A 15,363-nucleotide genomic window follows, 5' to 3' on the forward strand; every position below is an offset into this window, starting at 1 on the left:
GCGTGTCATTTTTAATGATAAATAATAATAAAAAAAGCAAAACAAAAAATGATTAAAACAAACGCAAACATTTGGTATAGATAACAATTTATGACCTGAATATTTCAAACGTTTCCCCTGGTGGGTTAAGAATCGGTCATATATTAATAGATACTTGAAATATTTTGTGTAAACAATGAGTAATGTAATTATATTTTGACTATATTTGATTTTATACATTCATAGTGTCAGCGGCTGCCTGTTCCTAGCAGCGATTGATTGCTGATTGTGTGCTACTGAATTGAATAATTAGTGCATAATAATCGTGATAATCGTAACCGTGATTATTTCTCTGACAATAATCGCACCAAGAAAATGTCTAATCGTGACATCCCTAGAGTTAATCCAGGTTTTAAATTAAGACTAAGCTCTGTTGCACCATTTCAAATTAAACTTGGTTCAGTAAAGACGAGTTTATTTAATCAACAGGGACCTGGTGAGTATAAAAGAGGGGGAGGGAAGCTGCTCACATTGTTGCACATTGATGCAGCTTTAGTTTTTTAACAGCACGAGTCTCCAAAACATTAAATTCAAATCATCTTCATCATAAAACTCTCAGAGGAACTGATGGTTTAAATCAAAATGAGTTCAAATTTAATATATTTCTTCATTTTAAACTGGTTTGGTGCAACAGAATTTGGAAAAAAACAGGATTTAATCTGGTTTAAATCTTAATCCTTGTTGTAAAAACAACTGTGTGGACAGTTTTTACCTCCTCTGCTTCTTCTGTCCGACCCTGAGAGTAAAGCCAGCGAGGAGACTCGGGCAGCGTGCTGCAGGAGAGAGGAGAGGAAAACAAACATTAGACTGAATCTAACGTGAAGAAAACAAACAGTGAATTCAATCAAGATAAAATAAAATAACACAGAAACTTTTTCTTTCTCCCAATTTCTGCATTGTTTACATGACTATTTTCAGACCCGTCTCAGATAAGATGTTTCTGTCTGTGAATCTCTGTGTGAAATGAGTTCACACTTCAAAAATAATCAAATACATGAGCAACAACAGTAGATTAACAGATGATAAATGTCTTAAAGTGTCTCTGTCTCTCTACTGAAACCTCATCTCATCTCAGAAGCTGTGACTCACATATAACAGTTAGATTAGAAAGACTTTATTGTCCATCGTAGTGGAAATTTGTCTTTGGCCTCTCCAAGACAACAAAGCATAAAACTCAAAGCAAAGCACTCCACAGCAGTAGTCTACACATAAAAGACATAGAAACAGGAAACAAACGACAAAATGTTTTAGACTAACATCATGAAAACCAAATTAAATGTTTATATACTGAATTATAAAAGTGGAGTGGAGCACGCACATCCAAAACACACTACAGGTGCAGGACCAACAAAGCAAACTCCTGTATATACTGAATTATCTCTGAGATATTATTAGAAACATCCATCAACATCCATTAATAAAATATTATACTGACTCTAGATTAATTTACAATTTCTCTAATGATCTATCTATCTATCTATCTATCTATCTATCTATCTATCTATCTATCTATCTATCTATCTATCTATCTATCTATCTATCTATCTATCTATCTATCTATCTATTCTCTCATTTACAAAGACATATTTCAAAGGAATAATAACTAAACCTTTATTATTCTAAGCCACAATATCTATCTCTTTCATTTATTTCCTATCTCTGATTCCTCACACTGCAAAAACTCAATATCTTACCAAGAATATTTGTCTTATTTCTAGTCAAAATGTCATTTCTAGTTAAAACTAACCTCATTATATTTAAAATAAGACTCAAGTAGCTTGTTTTTAGACACTTTTTTACTTTTTTCTAGCATATTTTCACTTGAAATAATCTGATAGTGGAGCAAGTTTTTCTTTCTTATTACAAGCACAAAAAACTTGCTTTCACTGGCAGATTTTTCTACTTATTTCAAGTGAAAATACGTTTGAAACAAGTGAAAATGATCTAAAAACAAGTTAATTTTTAGGTGATGAGTCTTATTTTAAGTGAAAAGAGTTTAGTTTTGACTAGAAATAAGACAAATATTCTTGGAAAGATTTTGCGTTTTTGCAGTGCACAGCATCTTGACCCGGGAGCTCAGAGTTTGAGTTTCATTGTGGACGTTGTGTTTTTTTCACTCACACTGAGAGCAGGAAGAAGAGGACGCCGGAGGAGTTGGCCACGGTGGCGAGGCTGCGCCACGGCCGGATGAAGTAGCCCAGAGCGCCGAACAGAGCGATGCCGACCGCAAACGTCATGCTGGTCAACGTCCCTGAAGGAGGGAGGGAGGAAGGAGGTAAAGACTCTGTTTCTACAGCATGTTAAAGGGATAGTCCTCTCTAAGTTTAACCGCTGGTCACATCTAGTAGAACCCAGTAAACCCCCCCCCCCCCCAGAGATCAAGTTACCGACCACAAACTTCTCTAGTTGGAGCGACTTCAGCACAGACAGCCAGATAGAAAAACACTGCTGTCTATGGAGATAAGAGCCAACCCGCCATCAAAGAAGCCGTTCATAACCACAAATGATGCTCAGAACAGCACCAGACTTCATCAACAGTACAAACAGGGTCCTATCCCATAATATGAGGCACTTTCCTCCAGCTGCAGAAGCCCTGACGAGTCGATTACCGAGTGTATCAGAGTTCCTCTCTGTTTCTAACAATAACTAGCGAGTGTTAAACAGGAAAATGAACAGAGTTGAGTTGCTCAAACTATCACAGTCAGAAAAGCTGCTGCTTTTTAGGAACTAAATGTTACTGGATTCAGTGCATTCAGTATTTTGAAAATATCCCCCTTTTTGTGTGATTTTTTAGGCATTTTTGTCATTGGACCCTATATACTGGTTAAAAGTCTGAAATTAATTGAATATTTGGTATGGATCATCAGAGTAGAAGTAGAATAGAAGATCTATGCAAAAAATCAGGGAAAAAAATATTCATTTGTACTATTTTTAGGGCATTTTTTCCGTGGTCACTTTTGTCCTCATCTGGTAACAGTGTGCATAAAGTTCAGAATCTGAGATTGCAAAAACCTAAAAATCCATCCCAGTCCGTCCCAAAAATTAAATAAGTCTATGTTTTAAGCTTGTTTGTAGCGGAAGCCCCCAGTGTCTCAGTTCACTGCTCTGCCTGTGCGAGATTTGAGACTGAGACACTGGGAGCTTCTGCTACAAACAAGCTCATATGGACATGCAGTGCTGCACGGAGCCCCGCCGTAACTCAGAGAAGCCACGGAGGAAATTTGAATTTTGGGTGAACTATCCCTTTAATGTTCCCTAGCAACAGGCAGCACCATAGAGCAGCGGTCACCTGTCATGGCCCAGTACGACTTGCCCACGTACTCCTGCGTGAGGACGAAGCAGACGAGGCCGATGCCGCCGTTCATCAGCCCCACCAGGAGCCGCGACACCGCAAACACCTCGTAGCTGGGCGCTACCGCGGTAACGTAGCCGAAGACGACCTCGAAGAACAGACCTGGGAGCAGAGAGAGAGAGAAGGAGAGGTGTTAAAGGGATAGTTCACCCAAAATTAAAATTCCTGGGAGAAGTTTCAGAGTCCTCCGTGGCTTCTCTGAGTTACAGGGGGTCTCGGCGTAGCAGTGCATGTCCATATGACGGTTGCAAATGGATACCAACTGTCTTCGTAACAAAAAGACACACCAAAAAACATTCAAATACCTCCATGCTGCTCGTCTGTAATGTCTGTCTTGTATTGAAGCCCCGACATGAGAAATTGTTCCGAAAAAAATTAAATAAGTCTATATTTTAAGCTTGTTTGTAGAGGAAGCTCCCAGTGTCTCAGTTCACTGCTCTTCCTGGTCCGTCCAAATCTCACGTGATTTGCATTGACGCCCAGTTCACGACTCCGATTCCGCTACAAACAAGCTTAAAATATAGACTTATTTAACTTTTTTCGGAACAATTTCTCATGTTGGGGCTTCAATACAAGAGGGACATTACATACGAGCAGCATGGAGGTATTTGGATGCTTTTTGGTGTGTCTTTTTGTTACGAAGAAAATTGAGCCCCGTTCACTATACCGTCATATGTGACCTGATCCATCAGAATGAGTCACAGTGACCCAAATTTCAAAGTTGAGATTTTGGTATCAATGGAAAGATTAGAAAATAAGCTTTAAAATGATTCCCTAGTCAGAGTCCTACATTTGATGGTTTTTGAGATGTGGCCATTAGAATTACGATCTCCTACTCTCTTATTCTGTTCTAAAACCTGAGAAAATTGCAGTTAAAGTTTTGCCAGTGACTCTGGCATCTGTTCCTGTACCACGTGATTACACGCACCCTATACGGTCCCCTGTTGTCATAGAGGCACCATTCAATGACCCTCGGAAAGCAGAGAATCTCACAATTCAGATGCTTTTTACAGCTCGTCTCTATCATAAACGGTTCAGAAGTTGTCATGTTTTGTTGACATTTTGTAAAACATGTGCAAGCGTGTACGTTCGTTTTAGCATCGATGCTACGCTCTGTTAGCGTCGATGCTACTCGGTTTAGCATCGATGCTACGCTCTGTTAGCGTCGATGCTACTCGGTTTAGCATCTGTTTCTGTACCCGTCCCTGCTCGCCATAGAGGCACCATTCAATGACCGTCGGAAAGCGGAGAATCCCACGATTCAGATGCAGTTAACAGCTCGGTTCAGGAGATATTTCATGTTTTGCACCGAAGCAACACTCATTTTCATTTTTTTTTGATTTTCTATGGGTTTTCCACGTTATCAGCTGATTATCTAAAAATAGAACGTTGCGACATCCGACTCATTTTGATAGAACGGGTCACATATGGACATGCACTGCTACGCCGAGACCCTGCTGTAACTCAGAGAAGCCACGGAGGACTCTGAAACTTCTCCCAGCCCTTAGTCCACATGAGTGAAATTTGAATTTTGGGTGAACTATCCCTTTAACGTTGTTGTTGTTGTGAGGAAGCTGCTCCATCAGGACGCTCAGGTCTCCTCTCACCTGTCAGGTAGACGGGTCTCCGGCCGATCCTGTCCGACAGCGGTCCGAACACGACGTTCCCGACCAGAAGGCCAGCGAAGAAGAGCGATCCGGCCAGACTGACCTTATAGGCCTGCTGCCTGACCAGGAGCCACTGGGGACAAACAGATGCACCCATATGAACATTATGGCCCATAACCGATATTTACCGATTTATTTATCGATATATGTTTGAAAAAAAAAGATTCTGAGATGATAAAAATTTTTTGTACAGACTGAAAATCATGCAAACTGAATTTTTGAACATCTTCCTTTATTTTCAAAACGTGTTTTACTTCCAAATAATAAGGTGAGGGCTACCATAAAACACAAGTTACCAACAGTGTTACTTTTTTGTTAGCACCTTTACCAATTGTAGTGTAGTTAGTGTGTAAATAAATTAAAGTAGTTTAACTCCCTCAACTCACAAAACTCCTGTGAGAAAGTTTGGATTATCATAGCAACCAGGGATTTATTAAAATGCAAAACATGTTTTAAGCTCAAGTCCACTCCATTTAATTCAAATCTGTGAAAAAAAGGGCTAAATCAAAAATATCAAAAACATTTTCCAACTTACACTAACTGACTAACAGAGTTGTTTTAGAGGGAAATTCATGCAAAACCGCTGATGCACGTTGCCTTCAGGGACAGTTTTTCATCAACAGTCTCTGTATTTCCCTCTAAAACAACTCTGTCTGGTAACGTTGTGTTATTATCTCATAGTGTGGTGAATGTGCAGCTCACAACTTGTCCACCAGAGCGTTGTGGAGTTGTTGGATTGTGTATTTGATGAGTTTGATGAGTTTGGAAACCAAGAAATCCCATAATGAGCCTCCGTAGCGTAGCTCTGAGCAGCTCACGGCTCTGCTCCGCCGTTCTAAAAATAGCTTGCACCGACAATTAAAGGTAACAAACCTACTGCTATGACTATAGGGATTATGGCAATGGGCCAATTTGACAAAATGTTGAACTATCCCTTTAAAGCACAATGCCAAGATTTATGTTTTGTTTTAGAGAAATTAACAAGTGCACCTTTAAGTAGACTATAGGCCTTTTCTTTTCCTTTGTGTGTTCAGACTCCAGGGAAGCTGCTGTATCGTGGAAATGCATTTTAATGATATTTTCTATTTTATTTCATGTAAATAAATAATAAAAAGTTATCATATTTATCTGACTATTTATGTTAAATAATAATAAAAAGTCATGTGTGGCAACAGAAAACTGTGGTAATCAGGATGAACCGGTAGTGTTTAAGGAGATGCAGTGATTGATGCTTCACCTCGGTCACTATGGAGTCGATGTCCTCGGTGAAGGCGACCCGCTGGAGCAGCTCCTCTTCCCCCGGAGCGACGTCGCTCTTCTCAGGCTCGATGATCCGGTACTCGGGCGTAGAACCGACCAGAACGATCAGCATGGACTGACAGGCCATGTAGACCTGAAACACACAGAGGAGGGACGGCAGGGGTTAACAGCTGCATGGGCCAAAGAGTTAGAGCTTAGAGTTTAGAGTAGGGGTGGGTATTGACCAAGGACCTCACGATACGATACGCATCACGATACTTGAGTCACGATACGATACGATATTGCGATATCCAAATTTTGCGATATATTGCGATACATTGCGATATTCTACGATATTCTACATCAGGGGTGTCAAACATGCGGCCCGTGGGCCAAAACCGGCCCGGCAGAGGGTCCAATCTGGCCCTCAGGATGATGTTATCAAGTGTGAAAATTTGAAATTGCACATATTTTTTTATCAAGAAATTTCAGATTTTTCATAATATGTTTGTAAAAGGTTCATTAACTGGAAACATATTAATAATGTATTAAAAAAGTAAAAAAAATAATCAAAGTTATTTTTATTCATAGGCTATCATGCTATTATTTTACTGGTCTGGCCCGCTTGAGATCAAATTGTGCTGTTTGTGGCCCCTGAACTAAAATTAGTTTGACACCCCTGTTCTACATAGTTCACTGAAAAATGTAAAAGGCATTATGCATCTTAAAATCCGAGTTGTATGTACATCAGATGATATGATGATGATAATTCATGGGACAAACTGAGTCAAAACAATGTAATTCAAATTACCCATGCCATTTTATACAAGTGCAAGTTACAATAACATATTTGCATGTACAACACACTGTCCAGGGTTTCCCCCAGAAAACTTGTTAAGCCCGGTGGTAGGGTGGCACCGGCGGCCCATCGGCGGGCCACTGGTGCCCAAGCGTGTTTTTCTGTGACCGGGGCCTGACCCTTACCATTGACTGATGGCAGGGCCCTGTAGGTAACAGATTCATTAATGGAGCAGTAGCATTCAGAAGGCGTGATTCCATAAGGCCTTAAGATCAATGTTAAAAGTGACTGGAAATTTGAAAATATTATAATTTATCATAAACATTTGTTATTATAAGACATTTATGTAACATATTTAAACACCTATAGCAGAGTCTTACAGAAAGGCACTCTTGAAATAGCCTACTGTTCAATCAACCACAAATTATAGCCTAAAAAACTATTTAAATAAATAACATCAACTCTTTGCATTAAAAACTAAAAAACTACTGCCTGGTGTCTCCATTGTTGAAGTGTAGCGTTATTTCTCAGATTTTTTTTTCTTTTCTCTGAGATTTTTTGTATCTGGAGTCACGTTACAGAGGCTACACATGACGTACTGTATTTACATCCATGACTGTACCACGCTCTTTTTCCGGTCAGTCGTCATGGAAACGTGACACTCACGGATCTACTGTTTAGACCAGAGAAAGAGAGAGAGGAAAGAGCGGAAAATTCAAGAGAAGTTGAGATGTATTTTTAGCTGCTTTTTAAAAAGTGAATAAGAAGAAATGGATCTTAATGAAGGAGGTATAGTCCATTCCAAAACATAGGACCTCTATAAGTCATATTAAACTGATGGTGTGATGTGCTGGTGAAGGGTAAATATAAAGTAAGATTATTACTGTGTCTAGTGTGGTGAGAATGTAGCCTAGTACATTATGAGTGAAGGTAAACACCAAACACCTGGATACTCTGGGTTTGGTTTATTAGAAGATTTCCAAAAGCCTCATATTCCTCATATTCAATCCTCTCTGGGTTAAATTATCTGACACTGGGACAAAAAAGAGAGAAAAAAGGGACTTTAATCAGAGTTTAGATCAGCTGGGTGAAACAAAAACCGCTGATAAAAGCAAACTGAACAGAGTTATTATCAGGCAGAGAGACTGTTCACTGCTTATCACCTGAGCTTTGATCTAAGTCTAGTTATCATCAGGCCGAGAACAAACGAAACTTGCACAAGTTTCTGCCTTCGATCAGAAATAAATAAGTAAAACCTGAATCCAGAATTTTTAAACTCGAAGAAACCATGAAACTTTGTCAAAATTGTATGCAAATAAGGCACTGTCTAATTGAATATGCGCACATTTGCATACATGTCCAGAACAATCTGAACAATGGATGAAGCCACTTTTAAAATTCTTGTTTTATTTTGTTGACATATTAGAGTCAGAAGTTTTTACAGAGGAGATTTTGGATATCTCTTTTTATCACTCTGTAAATGAGAAAATACTGTCACCAGCCCAAGTTTCTCCATGTTTTTAATAATAAAATGTTGTATAAATGAGGCTGAATGATATATCAACAATCCCCTCTGTAAAAACCTTCAGAATATAGAAAGGGATCAAAGTGGAAGGTTTGGTGTCTGTAAGTGCTGCTGAAGTGGAGATTTCTAGAGAGGAGTCTGAGTCTGAAAAACTCTTTCTGAGAAAACAGTCTTTAAAGATTTGTATTGTAAATTTCCATAGATTATTATCAATCGTACTTTTACGATTTGTTGCTGACACGGAGGAAATTACAATTTTTGGAGCCCAGGTCAATATTCAGCAGAGAGAGCTTTACAACAAAACAGCAGAGCGATGCTGCAAATCAGCCCTTCCATCCCTGCAGGAAACCTATGAGAAGAGATGCTGGAGTAGGGCTGTCAGGATTTTAAAGGATCCATTCCACCCCTGCAATGGGCTATTTCAGCTCTTGAAATCAGGCAGGAGGTTCAGGAGCATTGCAGCGAAGACAGAGAGACTGAAAAGAAGTTTTTATCCACAAGCTGTCAGGCTCCTGAATCAGAACATGCCATGAGCATCTCCCTATCTCTTTAACCTTTTTGCCCTCTGCATTTTATGCCCTTTGGTTTGCACTTGATCTGCTTTTTAAACTTGGATGTTTTTATACTGAAATGTCTACTTGCTGCTGTTGTTGTTATATTATCTAATGTTATTTATATTACAATTTCTTTTAATATGTTTTTATATGAGGGACAGCACAGTCTGGGGGGTGTAGTCAGGACTTCATTTCACTGCTTGTTGTAAGTGTACACTTTAACTTTGCATGTGACAAATAAAGAATCTTGAATCTTGAAAATCTGACATTACATGGGTCAGACAACAGACATGTTTTCCACAGTAGTATTTTAACTTCTGGTGAATTTAGGAGAAATGTACAGATGAAAGAGACAAAACGAAGTAATATAACCACCATAATGTAGATTTTCTACCATTTCATTCCACAAGGCAGGAAGCAAAATGGAACAAAATTGATCTGTGCATGAACAAACATAGTTTTTGCCTGTAGTGTCTGGCCTTCATCCTGTAACTTGATAGAATTGATCCACAGACACATTATAAACATGCTGCCCTGAATAAGTTCCTGTGGTGTTTCACTGCTCTCCCCATTACAAAGAGAGATACTAATATAAACAGTGAACAGTGAAAGATAATATAAACACAATTCAAAAGACATAAAGCTCCTGATCTTATCAATAACACCACTATGGGACATGTTGTTGTGTGTCTGTTGTGTTGGAGGTTTAGCAGGAAGGATGAGCTACTAGCCTGACCAGGAAGAACAAGACGTCATTTAAAGACGTGGACACTTGTGATTAAATTTGGATTTTGGCGCCAATGGACGAAAAGTAAATAAATCATTTAGTTAGTTTAGGAATGTGTGGACTTTTGTGGTTAATTCGGCATAAGTCTGACATCGATGTGAGCTGTTTTCATTTCGTAAATGTTAAAAGTGTCAGGTCTGGTAAACGCAGCGGGGCTCTGTAGCTAACGGCTAACTGTAGCTAATGCTGCGTTCGGACAACTCGGAACTCTGACTTCTCCCAGTTGAAAACTCCGAGTTCAAACTTTGCATTCAAAGTGCTTCACGTGGCTAAGGAGTTTAAACATTACAACTGGCAGAAAAACTTTTTTAAATGAAATTATGAAACAGATCATTCAAAATCGAGGAGAAATTACAACATGAATTCACTGTGTCCGAGTTGTCTCGAACGCAGCATAACAGTAACTTAGCTAACTGGTGGCTCTGACTGTAGCTAACGGGAGATGTCATAATTAAACGTCTCGATGTAGTTAATTATCGGTCTGAGGAGCTGAGTATCAGAAGCCGAATTGATCAGTGGCTCATACAGATGTGTGATCGATCCAGATGTGTGGGCTGATCAATGTTAAAATCTGCTGGTGAACAAGGAAACGCTGTTCTCGGGGGGTTTTCTTAGGGAAGTCTGGTGGAGTTTTCTAACACACTTTATCCTCTTTCTTAACTGTGAACACGTGATGACAGCTCAAACGTTAAAAAAAAGCTGAATTTAATAATAAATACACATTCATTTTGAGGGTTTACAGCCCAAGGCGTTAAAAAAGCTTAAGATTTACTAAGAGCTTGAACAGCCACGTAGCACTACAGCGGACGGAGCGGTGATGAGAGTAGCTACAGCTGCTAACGTTACTCTTCCCGGGGTTTTTTTTGTTTTGTTCTGACAAGTAAAAGCACAGTTTTACATTTTCTGACCTGAGTCAGGACGAGAACGGCCACCGCCCGTTTCTGGTAAGGTCCAAACTCGCCCACGACCTGAAAAGCGCCCTCCAGATCCATCCCAGGGAGGATATCTATCAATATATCAGCTTTGTTTGCATCTCTGCCAAAGAAGAAAAACAGGAACGAAATGCGAGAGAGTTACCCGCATTTACTTCCGGGTTCGCTTGTTCTCCGACCGCCATTTCTTATTTTGAGAGTTGAGGAGGAGATAAAGACAAACCTAGAAATGGAAATGGCTTTTAGGCACTAAGATAATAAAAAGACAAACATTTTATGGCAGTCAATAAATAAAACAATAGATGTAATGTTTGACAAACAGTCTTTTGTTATTCTAGTTTATAACCCCTTTTATTTATTATTTCACTGCATTGCACACTTTTATGTTGAATTAACTTAAAATGCCTGATATGTTGTTGTTTTTTGCACTTTATCTGTCACTATTGGGTTTTGTTTTCTGCACTTTTATGATGCATTTCATTTTCATCTGTATTATTCTAATTATCCTCTTTGAGAGTTTGTATTTTCAACTGCTCAATAAAAAAAAAAGAGACAAACCTAGAGCCCGTTTTAAAATGGAAATGTTGTATTTTTTTTTACAAGCAACAATAATAAAAAGGCACACATTTTATGGCTGCAAATAAATAAATGAATGTCATATTGATCAGACCATCCCCTTTCATCGGCAGTTCACCAAAAATAACTGATTAAAAAGGGGTGTGGGGGGCTGTGGTGACCCTAAAGTGGCATAAGGTGATATTACTTAAGAAGAATTGATAACTTCTTTCCATGAAATATATTTACAATTAAGAAAAAAAAAAAAGAAAAGATAGAAATATAAAACATATTATCTCATGGGGCTTTAAGGCCTTTGAGAAAAAACAAAACAGTAAGAGTCAAAACACAAGGCTGTAAGAGCTGACTAATAATAAGATGGAGATATTTGTCTGACTCATACAGCAGCCCAGATCAGACCATGCACATTCCAACAGCCATGTGGTTACAATAAAAGCAATAAGGGCATGACATTACATTCAAGTGCTGCTCCTCCTCCTGTTAATCATGTCTGATAAGCCAGTGGTTCTCTCCTCAGTCATGTCTCAGGATGTGGAGGTGCAGGAGGAGCTCTCTGCAAAGAAAGGTTTCCCCTTTAGTTCATCACACAGAAAACCTAGTTATGTGAGTCCCGTCCCGTCCGATGCAGATCAGTCCAGCTCCTTGGGGAGAACCACGGGCATCAAACCATCTCTGTCCATGGCTGAGGTGGAGCCCAGCAGCTCCTTGTCACATCACACAGTCGTTGGTATATACTATAGATTAAGGCATCATGTCCACCTCTTCATCAAACTCAGTAATCATCATCGAAGAGCACAAGCATTTATGGACAAATTTAAAAAAACAACATTACATCGACTTTTAAAACATGTTGTATGGCGGCGATGGATTGTCATCAGTGATGGAAGAGAGACTGATTAAGTCCTTAACCTCGTCACAATAATTAGAGTCCAATTAAAAGAGCCAGAGCTTTTGTTTTTTTCCTTGACATATATTTTTTCTCCTGCCACCATTGTAACAGTAAGACACACAGTGAACAGTCCCGTCTGTATTCCCTTCATTCCCGTCTTTGCTTTGACATGTTGTTTCATACTGGGAACACAATAATACACACAAACAGTGAAAGCACTTGTCCATGAAGTCAGGGTAGTAAGGTGCATCTACTGATCCGATGGATGACAGGTGAAACTCTGCTTTCTTGGACAGACATGGGGAATCCAGATCCATCTGATCCTGGTTCTGTGGGATCACGGCTCCTCTACGACGTCGCGACCTCAGTTAATGTTGAGGGGTCTGCAGGCGTGTTGTCATTTGGCACTGGGGGGGTTTTATTGGTGTCGTCATTTGGTGGTGAGATATCCTTGAGTGGCTGACCCTCACCGGTTGGTGGAGCATCCCCGTTTTTGTCAGAAGGAAGATTCATTGCGCCATGTCCACGTTGCAGATTTTCAGGTAGAAATGTGAGCATTCCTTTCCACCAAGCAACAACACCTCCTGCGACAAGTACCCCCACAACCCCGATGAGGCCTAATACAATCCCAACAACTGGGGAAGGCGGATCTTGCTCTTTGTAGAATGGATTCTTGTGGGGGTCACTCTCTGCCAAACTGATTGGATTCTTCACCCGACAGCTGAAGGTTTCAATCCCTTGAAGCGTCACATCAATGATGGGCATTTCCTTGCCTGACGTTACCTGTTTCCACTCTCCATTGCCCTCCCTCCAGCTGTAGGTGAGTGGTCCAAATGCAGAGGTCTCATCATGATTACAGACCAGTTTGCACTTTTCAGGAGTACAGGCCAGTGGTTTCTGGTCCACCCCAGGCTTGGTAACCTTATTGATGAACTCCACTATGTAGCCTTTAGACTGGACCTGACTGTTGATTTCCACCGTGTACGGCCCCGTGAAGTTCTCATTTGTGTTTTTAATTTCCAGATGCCCAGTGGTTGTGTCCAGGGTCGTGTGACCAACAAACATACCGTAATAATCCAGTTCATTGTTCACCCATTCTACCACCAGGTCACCTTTATGCTTCCACAGGATGTTGTTGATTGGGCCGGGGGAGTCAGGCTTCAGGCGGATGTCGCCGTTTACCTTCGTGTAAACCGGTTCATTCTGGGCCGCGGCGGAGCTCAGCACCGCGAACAGGAAGAGAGGAAACCACCACGAAAACACACCAGGTCGCTCCATATTTACAGATCAGATTCAGGACCAAAAAGGTTAAATATCATCCATATCAACGAGAAAACAACGACTTTTCTTCACCCTTTCTCCTCGAGCGAGCGACCGACAGCGACGACGACGGCACACCCTGACTTCCTCTTCAACGTCTGAGAGGAGAACCCAAAATGGCGGGGGGGAGATGGGCGAGGCCAGTCGTTGGTGCTGCGTTCGCGACAACTCGGTATTTCAGACATCCTGCTTAAAAAAAAAAAAAAAAAGTGCAATCAAACGAGCTCCCACTCGGGAAAGTCAAAGGGGAGAAAAAGAATCTCCCCCGACTTCTTCGAGTCAGTTCAACTTCACACAACAATTTGCACCCGTGCAGGACAACAACTTACAGTTGTGTCCCAATTCAGGGGCTGCAGCCTTCAACACAACTAACGTCTTTGGTAGTAGAACGTCAAATAAATTGCATTTAAATGACAACATTATTAAAACGTAATTAAAAAAAAAAAAATGTTTTGTGTCCTTTGTAATATTTGAATGTTTTAGCTACGTGAAGCACTTTTGCAAAGTTTGTCCCGGTCCAACTTGTAACAGAAATAAAGGCACAGAAACTATATGATAATTTAAAGAATTTTCCCACTGAAATGAATAACTAAAATTGATTTGAACCCCCCTTGCGAAATCAATGTTTATTCTATTTTATATTTAATTAATTTTTGACTATTTATTTTGAGATGTTTATTTTAATTTTACTTTTATTTCAACTGCTCTAAATGTATTCTATCGAAGCACTAATGTTGAATGATGTTCATCTGGCATTCCCTTGACACTTATGGTATATGCACTATGAAAAATGCCAGTGTTTATTTTTGTACTTTTTCAATAAAAATTTGAAAAGAAAAAAAAAAAAGTTTGTCCCGGTCCGCTATGTTTTTGGTGTCTCGAACGCTTTTAAATCGGATGTTCAACTGGGAGAGTCCGAGTTCCGATTTACTCGAACGCAGCATAGTTGAGGGTCTGAACCTCTTCTGAACCAACCTATGGAACCAACCGATGCCTTAATGAAAACAACATTTATTTATATTTACATGTAATCAGAAAATAACTACTGCTGTTTTTGTTACAGTGCCTATGTAAAGAATCATTGTACATTTTATTTATACTTTATCATTTGAAATTTTAGCGTGTTTTGGGTTTGTTTTTGAACAGGCAGTTTTCAGGGCAGCGAAACGAAACCGAAACTAACTGACGAGTGAGGACCCACGGGAGCGTCTCACATGTGACGTTTGTTCAAATAATCCCTTCATATTATCATTTTAAACGTGTGTAGTGTGGTAGTAACATTATTATTAGTAGTATGAATTGTTTCATATTGTTTTGTTGTTTCCCTGCTGTCATGTTACTTTAATTTGCCAAATTGTGTTGCTTAAAAATCATAATCAGAGCATATTTGTTATGTTTTCTAACTTTTTTTTAAATTTTATTGTCATTTCTTTTCTGGCTTTTTTTTTTTTAATTTCCAAAATATGAGTTGAAACTTGTTGAAACTCTGCGTTTTTGTAAGGCTTCCTATATGTAACAAGTTCTAATAAAAGTAAATACATACATTGTTTCTATGCCTTAGTAACAGTTAACTGGGTTTTTCCACCATGACCTCATTATGTTAACACCCATATCACAGCACACATTTTTGATAGATACAATGTTTTAACATGTGAGATAAAGTTAAACAAAGCTGCAGTGTTCA

At 39.5% G+C, this 15,363-nt stretch overlaps 2 protein-coding genes across 2 annotated transcripts in view; both read right to left on the reverse strand.

Annotated features, from left to right (window-relative positions):
- Positions 1-11,036, reverse strand: part of slc22a15 (solute carrier family 22 member 15) — a 31,879-nt gene extending 20,843 nt beyond the window's left edge. Inside the window, exons 1-6 of the mRNA XM_085799211.1 lie at positions 10,871-11,036; positions 6,296-6,451; positions 4,999-5,131; positions 3,329-3,493; positions 2,161-2,290; positions 752-812 (exon numbers count right to left, since the gene is read on the reverse strand). Of these exons, the coding sequence (XP_085655337.1) occupies positions 752-812; positions 2,161-2,290; positions 3,329-3,493; positions 4,999-5,131; positions 6,296-6,451; positions 10,871-10,954 (729 nt within the window). The 5' untranslated portion in view covers positions 10,955-11,036. The remainder of the gene's footprint in view (positions 1-751; positions 813-2,160; positions 2,291-3,328; positions 3,494-4,998; positions 5,132-6,295; positions 6,452-10,870) is intronic.
- Positions 11,037-12,473: 1,437 nt separating this feature from the next.
- Positions 12,474-13,778, reverse strand: LOC146973005 (uncharacterized). Its single transcript, XM_085799212.1, has one exon. The coding sequence runs from the start codon at positions 13,635-13,637 to the stop codon at positions 12,708-12,710; it is 930 nt and encodes a 309-aa protein (XP_085655338.1). The 5' UTR covers positions 13,638-13,778; the 3' UTR covers positions 12,474-12,707.
- Between the last annotated feature and the right edge of the window lie 1,585 nt (positions 13,779-15,363).

The sequence above is a fragment of the Trachurus japonicus genome, chromosome 15 (genome assembly GCF_045865225.1).
Source record: "Trachurus japonicus isolate A0001 chromosome 15, Traja_1.0".
Classification (NCBI taxonomy): Eukaryota; Metazoa; Chordata; class Actinopteri; order Carangiformes; family Carangidae; genus Trachurus; species Trachurus japonicus.